General features: G+C 38.9%; 1 protein-coding gene across 3 annotated transcripts in view; it reads left to right on the top strand.

Annotated features, from left to right (window-relative positions):
- The window catches only part of LOC108248613 (solute carrier family 12 member 6), a 35,881-nt gene extending 25,636 nt beyond the window's left edge, over window positions 1-10,245 (top strand). For all 3 annotated transcript variants that reach the window (XM_017437491.3, XM_025010901.2, XM_025010902.2), the window contains 10 exons: window positions 74-193; window positions 381-485; window positions 2,883-3,051; window positions 3,158-3,353; window positions 3,446-3,615; window positions 3,701-3,832; window positions 4,260-4,367; window positions 6,929-7,158; window positions 7,245-7,378; window positions 8,981-10,245. In XM_017437491.3, the coding sequence (XP_017292980.1) occupies window positions 74-193; window positions 381-485; window positions 2,883-3,051; window positions 3,158-3,353; window positions 3,446-3,615; window positions 3,701-3,832; window positions 4,260-4,367; window positions 6,929-7,158; window positions 7,245-7,378; window positions 8,981-9,072 (1,456 nt within the window). In that variant the 3' untranslated portion in view covers window positions 9,073-10,245. The remainder of the gene's footprint in view (window positions 1-73; window positions 194-380; window positions 486-2,882; window positions 3,052-3,157; window positions 3,354-3,445; window positions 3,616-3,700; window positions 3,833-4,259; window positions 4,368-6,928; window positions 7,159-7,244; window positions 7,379-8,980) is intronic.
- Window positions 10,246-10,251: the final 6 nt, after the last annotated feature.

Raw genomic sequence — 10,251 nt, 5'->3', positions numbered from 1 at the left:
CACACACACACACACACACACTCACTCCTAAAGACATGCATAGATGTGAACTTTAGTCTCCTCTTCTGTCCAGGACCCTGTCATTTTTGGGGATGACAATCTGCCTGGCTCTTATGTTCATATCTTCTTGGTACTACGCAATCATTGCCATGGTGATCGCTGGCATGATCTACAAATATATCGAATATAATGGGTATGTTGCCATGGAGACGTATTTCCTCAACATTATTGTACATGTATAGTGTGGTCAGTGTTTTTTTTTTGTTTGTTTGTTTAAAACGGTTTTATTCTTAATATAAATCATTTGTCTGGTTTTGTTTAAGTTTCCAGCCAAAGGAGGTTTCCTTCTAAATATATTTTTTGACGTGTGTGTGTATCAGAGCTGAAAAGGAGTGGGGGGATGGGATCCGTGGTCTGTCACTCAGTGCTGCCCGTTATGCCCTCTTGAGATTGGAAGAAGGACCGCCACACACTAAAAACTGGAGGTACGAGCGCGTTTGTTAAAGGTAAAAGTTTTCTAATGAACATTTTTCAGTTTAGGTACAATGAAGGAATAAAGAAAATGTTGACGGGTGAATAATTGATGGATCTAGTGACTGGATAATTCTTCATATTCCTAAAAAGAAAACGTCACCTAAAACTTGAGTCATCAAAAACAGTTTGTAGGGATAGTTAAGGTTTGTTTTAAAGTAGGGTTTTGTGTAAAGGTAATAATCAAATAATATTTTACCTGTTGTCGATAGCTCTTTGCACAATCTCAGTTTGGAGATTGATGAGCTGATGGCTAGTTTGAGCAAGGCCAAGAGCAAAGTGGATTTCTGCCATCTTAGAACAATCCTAAAAAATTCATAGTGGCTCACTTGAACTTTATACTGTACTATAAAGATTAAAATTACCATCAGTTTTACATGACATGATTACACAGAATTATGTGGTTATTTACAAGAACATGTTTGAGCAGCAGCAGCTACCTGTATCATCCACTGAATCCTTGGGCACTTCCTTCAGGAATTTCATATTTTTGCTGAAATAACCATCTAAGATACTGGGAAAGATTCTCAGTCATCCAGGATATGGCAAACCCTAAAAGTTTGTTTAAAAAAAGCAACTGGACTCTGTAGTAGAAGATGTTTTGCTTCCAATCTAGGGAAATGGGAAGGGAAACATGTTGTAATAATAACAACAATAATAATTTTCTCATGAACCTTTATAAATGTTTTTGAGATTTGGTTTGATTAGGTAGGGATGGGCAGTTTAAGCATATATCATCAGTAATAAATTTTTCTTCAAAACAAATTTAAGGAGGATTCACGTTCTGACTGTAAAGCTGAGCTCACCCGTGACCATAGTGTCCGCATTATAATCCTTTCAATTTTGGAAAAACAGAGATTGTACCCCCAAATAAATCATTTGAGGACACTATACTTTTAAGCAATGTAACAAACAGAAAGTCAATCCACCATTTAGTTAGGTAAACAATAAAAAAATGGCATCCCCCCTCCTCATCTTTCTACCAGTGGTACAGCCCATCTCTATCGGAGTGGTGGAGACAGCATGGATAAATGCCTTCCAGTGAGCCCAGCCTCCAAGGCTGCTCCGTTAGTATAATGGTCAGAGTTCCTGCCTTTCATGTGGAGGATCTGGGTTAGATTCCTTGGACCTGACCATTTAATGTTTTATTTTTCTGCTGCTAGCTTAAATGATTTGCTTCCAGTGCTAATTTGCAAATGTTCACCGTCAACAAATGGCATGTTAATAAACAGTGGCTAACTGCACAAACGGCGTTACATCTTCTGTGAAAAAAAGATAGGATGTGTTTCTTCTGCAACCAATAAGAAACTGAAAATCTGTCTGAGGTCTGGAGGGGTGGATCTAGCATGAGTAGACATTGTTTTCTTCAACAATATGTCACTGGCCTAGCAGTTAAAGCCCGTCTTTTCAGTAGAAAGCCCAGGATCAAGTCCTTGATGCACCCACTTTCCTTTTAGTTTTCTGCTTCTGGCATAAATAACTTACTTCCAGTAAGTAGCTTTTTTCTGCAGAGTGAACACATTTAAAGTCTTTATGAATACTGTAGTTACACTACTTTAAGTTTTTGTTTACACGTTTCCATGGCAACACTGAAAGTCAGCGCGTGCCCTGTTCTCCCTGTGGTGGTGATGATTTTATATTTTTATAAAACGGAGAATAAAAGTGTTGTAAGTCACCTGACCATGTGATCCGGAAGCAGAACCAAGTGCCATAATGATTTAAAAGAAATTGCACAGATGGAGAAATAATCCAAAAAGTTTTAAAAACAATATGGAGAAATACAATACAAACATTTCTCTTAATAAATTGTCCTGTTTACTGTTCCCCCCCAATAATGGAATGGGATTTTCTCCCGTGTTGGTAGGTGTGCTGGTAATAAAAGCATCCAAAGTGGAAAAGCACTGTAAGGAAACAAATTGTCCAGGTGCCTGTATAAAGATAGTCGTGGCTGTTACCTTAATTCTTTGGTTTTGCTCATTTTTTCTAGACTTTGAATATTCAAAAATCATCACCAAATCCTAGTTTTGAGAAAGCAACAATCCACTTTGGTCTTGGCCCTCTCAGACTAGCCTTTAACTCCTCAGTCCAGTCAGAATTCAAATCTATCTCTAAACTCAGGTCATTCAAAGAGCAATCTACAACAAGGTAGATGTTTGTCCTTTTCATAAAACCCTACTTCAAAAGATATAAAATAGCCTTTGAAGTTATTAAAATGTCCTTTACTCCGTGTAAACGTTTTTCTTCAAATTTGAAACTGTGCTGTTTTCCTGATATGTGGGGAAGATTTGTGCTCATCGTCTCTGTAACACAGGCACATATTGAATTTTAGTTTGTTTGTTTTTGTTCTCGAGGCCCCAGCTGCTGGTTTTACTAAAACTAGACGAAGACGCCCACGTCAAGTCTCCACGCCTCCTCACATTTGCCAGCCAGCTGAAGGCGGGAAAAGGCCTGACCATCGTTGGCACAGTTGTGTCGGGCAACTTTCTGAAGAGCTACGGAGAGTTTCTTGCTGCTGAACAGGTTTGCATTTATTTGTATTTGTAGATCTTCAGATGACTGCTGGGAAATATTGATAGTTTCAGATGGACACGTGCAGTTTTCCTGACTTGTGTTTGTTCTCCGTCAGACTCTGAAGCACCTGATGGATAAGGAGCGCGTGAAGGGTTTCAGTCAGTGCATCGTGGCACAGAAACCCCACGAGGGAATCAGTCACATGATCCAGTCCAGCGGGCTCGGAGGAATGAAGCCCAACACTGTGGTGATGGGCTGGCCTCACGCCTGGAGGCAAAGCGAGGACCCTCAGGCCTGGAAGACCTTCATCAGTGAGTCAAAGTGGAAGATGAACACTTTCAACCCTTTAAAACCCTGTGTTTATGATGTATCAGGTTAATAGTACCCCCTCTGCTCCTTCTAGACACAGTCCGGGTGACCACAGCAGCCCACTTGGCCTTATTGGTGCCCAAAAACATCTCTCTGTTTCCCAGCAATAGCGAGCCGTGCACAGAGGGCTACATCGATGTGTGGTGGATCGTCCACGATGGAGGGATGCTGATGCTGCTGCCTTTCCTTCTTCGTCAACACAAGGTAGAGAAATGATGGCTGTTTTATTTAAATATGTTCAGTCTGCCATGATTTTCTGATTCAGTTTATCCTGCTTGCACCCTCTCAGGTGTGGCGAAAGTGTGGGATGAGAATCTTCACAGTGGCCCAGATGGAGGATAATTCCATTCAGATGAAAAAGGATCTGGCGACCTTCCTTTATCACCTCCGCATCGAGGCTGACGTAGAAGTAGTGGAGATGGTATGTTCAGAAAAAATTAAGTCAATCGAGGAATTCAAACATCCATTTTTTTGTTAATTATGTAACTGATGCCCAAACTGAGTGCAAGATGTAAAACTTCTTTTTAAGTTTGCGCGACTGTGTTAAGTAAAAATGGTTTACAGGCATTGAACAGAGTTGAAAAAAGCATGCACTGTCTATTGACTGAACCAAAATTCTGCCATAATTGTTTTTAATATATCATTATTATATGGAACAATTTTCATTTTAGGGTAAACTTTTTTTCATATGATGTTATATACATAATTTAAACACATTTCCTGTAACTCAGTCTCTGAGATTTCAGCAAGAAATAATTAGAAACTTTTGTATTTGTTCAATGAGGTCAGTAAGGGTTTAGAGATTAATTATTGTACAGTAATAATCTAATCTAATCTTATCTCTCCAGCATAACAGTGATATCAGTGCATACACCTACGAGAGGACACTAATGATGGAGCAGAGATGTCAGATGCTCAGACAGATGAGACTCTCTAAATCAGATCGGGAACGAGAGGTATGTTTAGGTCTGACTGCAACTCATTTCAGATTTAGATATGAAAAAATGAGACGTATTCTTCAACATTCCTTTATTTACATCTTTGTTTCATGGTATCAGTGATGAAAGGCAGGAAATTAAACAAGAAGGGAGGTGAATGAGTGAAGGTTATGAGTTCATGTGCCCAAAAATGATTACAGTGTGTTTCGACTGGGATTCATATTGACCATAACCTTGGGAAGTGAGGGCTGCAGCTCCCTCTTGTGTTGGATGAAAGATATTGCAGCTCAAAGAATAGTCTTTTTGAATTGATGCGTCTGTCAGATAGTTATAGATATAGTTTCTTCATATGTTTTAAAGCTGAACTGAAACATTTCCATTTCCACTAGTAAACAACCAGACAGTAGCGGCGTTCTTGACCGGCCGGGGCACAGCGCACATCATGAACTCCGCCACACAAATCACCCACTTTGGAAGTTGTTGACTAAAACACTAAAAGAAAAATGGGTCCCTGGAATGTTGTGTGGATGTATTTGACTAAATAACATTCATGAAATGTCAATTTTGTGAGATTTGATTTCAGTTCAGCTTTAAAAGAAGGAGCACAACTTTAAGGATCAAAATTTACTTTACATTACATGAAGGGATTTATTACTTCTGTGAGGAACAGTATCCTTAATCACACAAAGTACTTACATGGGGAAAAAAACATGTTTTTTTTAGTTCATAAAGCTGCTTATAAACAACAAGGACACCGTGGTTTGTGTTGCTTTATTATAAAACCTCCTGTTATTTCCTTTTGCTACTGTTCTCCTTAGAGGGTGCGCTGGAGTTTTGATGATGTAAGTTGACCTTGTATCACTTCACTTTAGTAAAACAGAGGCTGTCTTGAAGTAGAGCTGATTAGAGATGAGTGAAAACCCTGAACTTCTGTCAGAGCAGTGGAACCCTTTAGAAAAACATCAGTGGAAATACTTAATTTTGTGTGATTGCATCTAAAAAATGGATGTATCAAAAATAATGTCAATCATTGGTTACTGGATGAAAGTTTTTAACTGTTTTACTTTTTAATATTGCATTAAAACTAAGCAATACACATAAGAACTAAATCATCCTTCAGTGAAAACTTTATTCTTCATGTAAAGGTTTTATTACAGACTCTGCATTAGGTTGGAGCCATTACAATAAACGGTAATTTTCAATAATTTGAATATTATTATTTATTGATATAATACTTTTTTATTTAGGTGAAAATACAGACAATTATATTGATGTTAATAAATATTACTGCCTGATTTCCATCTTTTTCCCCATCCAGACTGAAAACAAAATGAATTCTTACCACCTTAAAATTTACTTTTACCATACAACTCAAAAATTTTTATTAAGTTGAACTTTTTATTGTTATCTTGAAGTTTCCTGGCTCACAAGTTGATACTGGAAGGTTAGAAACTCTTGAAAAATCAAAACGAGAAAAATATTTTCAGGAAAATCTTTTCCAAATGAAAATTACGTCCACAGTACATTTAAACACTTAGTCTTATCGAGAGCTGATTCCAGTCAGAAACATAAGACTGTATATGAAAATCCTAGACAAAATGTTTGGCTGATGTTGGGAATTAAAGCCAGCAGGATATGGTTTACAGAAGCTGCCATGTTGTATTTGTGGAGCCTGAGTCTACGCACTAGGGATGTGGGACTTCAGGTCCAGCCTACTTCTTCTGCACACAGTCGTGGTGTTTGTTTACATGGACAGGGCGCATCTGAAAAGTTTAACTGGGGGGATGTCGGCCTCCTTTTGGCTTCAGCTTCCAGGATCCTGTATGATCCTGGAAGGACCATATTGCTATATGGTCGACGGTCAGATTGTAAGGCAAAATAAAATTTCCAAGAGGCTTAATCTTTTTTTAATGAAGGGGAAATTTTGGGGGGAACTCCACTCTTTCAGCCATCATATACAGCTGACTGACAGCTCCCAGCAAGTAGGGGAAGGAAGCGCTGCATGCAACAAGAGAAAACCCTGAACTGCCTTTAACACCTCATTAAAAGGAATTCAAACTGCAGGAATGGTTTTGACTCTGTCTTTTTTAAATTGTGGTATACTTTAAACTCAAAACCAACCCACGTTGAAGCTGATATGGGTCAGATATCCTTTTCTTATTATCTGGTTTACTTTCATTTGACTTACTTGGAATGCAGTCATACATCATTTTTATTTCTGTCTTCCACTAGTCCTGCTGAAGTTCAGATGACTCAGATCTTGTTTCTCTTTAGGAGTGTGAGCTCTTAGTTGTGTACCTGTAGTTGTCCAGTGTTTCTGCTGAAGTAGATGGAGCCTCAGTTGTAGTGTTAGCAGGTTAGGTGACCGTGTGTTGTCTTTAGGTGTATCTCTCCACCAGGTTCAGTGGTGGAGTCCACATGTCGAACCCTGTCCAAGGAGACTGATGGACAGGTACAAATTGGTAGAGAGACAAACAAGAGTAAGAGTCAGGATGTCTGTGGTAAAGGAGGGAGGCATCATATGAGATAGAAATGAAAACTGCTTTAAATGAGATGGAGCATGTTTGTGTACCAACCAGGCCCAGTTGGTGAAGGATCGTAATTCCATGCTGCGTCTGACGAGCATCGGCTCAGACGATGAAGATGACACCGATGGAGGAGAGCGAGATCGAGCAGCGAGCAGCAGCAGTGCCGAGCACCATCGGCGCATTCAGATGACCTGGACCAAAGAGAAGTCGTTGCAGTATAGAGTGTCGCACTCGGGCTGCTCCACACCTGAAGGCTTCAGAGACATGCTGAGCATCAAACCGTGAGGACCAACTCTCTCTGATTAGACCACGGTATCATTGTCATCGTCTTAATTAAAGGGTTAAATGTGTCATTGTGTTCCTGCAGGGACCAATCCAATGTCAGGCGGATGCACACTGCTGTCAAACTCAATGAAGTCATCGTCAATAAATCCCATGATGCCCGGCTCGTCCTGCTCAACATGCCAGGACCCCCAAAAAACCCTGAAGGAGACGAGAACTGTATCCTATTACACTGAAGATCAGACGTTCACGCTCTCAATGTTGACAATTTGTTCATTATAAAAATGTTTTCAAAGATTATTGAAAGGTTTGAATATTTAGATTCTTTGAGCATATTTGTTTTATGCACTTTATAGACCTGTATGGGATAAACACTGTCTTTAAACTTATTTGAATTTAAATTTTTGTTCCACTTATAGCATCTTCTTCACACTTTTATTTTGTTATTATTTTTTGAGGAGGGGGGGTTGTTCACACAACCACATCAGTTTGGACGTGTTAAGATTATATTTTAATCTTTTTACATCATGTTTCATTTTAGACTTTTTTTGCAGTATCAGTAATCAGTTTGCTATGACATTATTATAACATAATAATTATAGGAATAATTAGCATTCCTTGAAGGAATTCATATCAGGGTCACTTCATGGAAGAGGCTCACCAATGTGTGACATGACGGTGAAGTTTTAAATTTCCTAGCACAGTGAATAAGACTTTAAGATATGAATCTATGATCCATCAAATCAACCATGGAGGTAAATCATGTTGCACGTTTTTGTGTTTTTGGATGGGCTTCTGAAGTTCTCTAGCTTCTAATGGAACAGGGACACTGAAAGAGTAAACAAGGCTTTTAACATAACTTTAGTGACACAAAACAGACTCCTCCTCGTGGGGCAGCTTGCGCAGCTTGATGACTCAGCAATTCGTTGATAAACGCATTGAACTTCTGCACATATTATTATGGGATGGTACTTGCAGGAAAGCCCCGAATGCTATTTTTTGTGGCTGTATTGGGACTCGAGCGTAACTGGTTGAACGCTCATGAAGCAAACGATCGATGACCGTTATTTATTGTTCAACTAAATTTGATCTCCTTTGGATTTAAAGCTCTCGAGAGTGGTGTTTTCAAACGACACAACAAGAGTTTAATTTATTGAATAAATTAGCGGTTTAGGAACGTAGGTTTGAAACGTAACCTACCGGGACACTCCGGGTTACGTTTGACATCACATTTTTGGCGTTCTCCCTGCAGCCGCGCCAAGCAGTTAAGACATTGATCTATGGGGGGGAAATTAATTTGAACATGTTCCCATGAAATGAGAAGTAAATTCAGACAAATAAGTTGAAGTGATTTGTTTCTTTATATCAGAATAATACTTAGGTGTTGTGTGTCACAAATTTGATGGAGTTTGGTGTCCCCCTTTTTCAAAAAGAAAATCTCAAAAAAGTAAAATTCGAAGATAAGTAAACCATCCAGGTTCTAAGTTATTTAATCCGAGTCATTTTGTTTTTTCCCCCTGTTCATAGGGATGGTACGTTTTTACTGATCAATAATTTTGACTGTGTGGAATGGTGACCCAGAGTTTTAAACTAAGATCATCTTATAATGAGAAATTCTGGCTGTTTATGACAAACCTGAAAAATGATGTCATGCACAGTCTCTGTTAGTTCTCAGAGTATATTTAATATATACTTAATATTTTGCTGACAGGAACAAAAGCACAAGCACAAATAAAGACATTATCAGCCACCTTTTGGCAGCAGTCGACAGCTGATGTTTCACTGTAACCTGCTGGAAATGTTCCTTAACTCTCAAATCAGACATGGAGTTCTTGGAGGTTCTGACCGAAGGGTTGGAGCGTGTCCTGCTGGTCAGAGGGGGAGGAAGTGAAGTCATCACCATCTACTCCTGATTGGACAAACACAGGAAGCCAGTGTCAAACCATCAGCCTATGGAGACGGTTTGGAGGGGGGGGCTCACTAAGAGAGACCGTCTCTGGCTGCAGTGTCGGTCATCACACCCAACAGCCTGATGTGATCCTGTTATTTTCACTGTCATGAAAATGGTTTCCATTCCACTTTTGTCTGCCTGAAGAAATTCCAGAAAATGACAGCAGTTAGTTGTGTGTTTGTATGTTTGTGCGTGAGTCGTCCTCCTGAACGATCTTGGATCTGTTGAAGGGACCAGGTGTGTTTGAGCAGCGGACCAGCTAATTAAAAGACAAACAGTATCTGTGAAGCCTCTCAGATCAGTGCAGTTGTCCCACTGATGAGACTCAGGGTTGTTTTTTGTACTGAATGTATTTTGGAAGAATAAACAAGCTATATTTCTAGCTTGTTTAGTGAGGCCTGAATGTTCATTTATTTAGTTGAAGGCACATAAAAGTTTATTCCAGACTACAAAACAAACTGTCTGGAAATGTAACTCTGCATCAACAAATGAAAGCTGTTTGATTTAAAACACACTTTGATGTCAGTCTGTCCGTCCGTCCTGGTAACATTATCATACCATTTTCATGGACGAGATGTTTATTTTATATCCCAGATATGTATGTCCTAAAAGATGACCTTTAAAATTTAATTTGCACATGTTTAAAGTCTTAACATATTTTTATTTGTATAGATCCTTGAATTTCTTGTTTCTTAAAATATGTTGTAAAGAAAAGCCTGGTTCTGAACAGTCTTTTACATTTTGAGGCAAAACAAAAGAATATTTCAGAAATGCCTATTAAAATATTCCAGAAAGGCTTAACAGTAATTTATTGATTGATGAGGGCAAGGTTTTGAGACTAAGTCAAACTTATTGAGAAAATCTGCCCCTTAAAGTATAAAACTTCACCTTTAAATGTTTTCTTTTTTATAACAGATTCACATATGAAAAATAGTTTTAAAAAAAGTTTTAAAGTGATCTCCTAATTTAGAATTCCGCTGTTATTCCTCTGGTGATAGTTTATTTTGATGTGGAGCCCTTTAGTTCATGCAGAAGCGGGCTCTGTCAGATTAAAGCTGATTCGCAGAGATGGCCCGCTGTCAGCTCTCTGTCTGCCCTCTGTCTGCCCTCTGTCTGCCCTCTGTCTGCTCTCTGTCTGCCC

This window comes from Kryptolebias marmoratus, linkage group LG7 (assembly GCF_001649575.2).
Source record: "Kryptolebias marmoratus isolate JLee-2015 linkage group LG7, ASM164957v2, whole genome shotgun sequence".
Taxonomy (NCBI): domain Eukaryota; kingdom Metazoa; phylum Chordata; class Actinopteri; order Cyprinodontiformes; family Rivulidae; genus Kryptolebias; species Kryptolebias marmoratus.
This window is presented reverse-complemented; position numbering and strand designations above follow the sequence as displayed.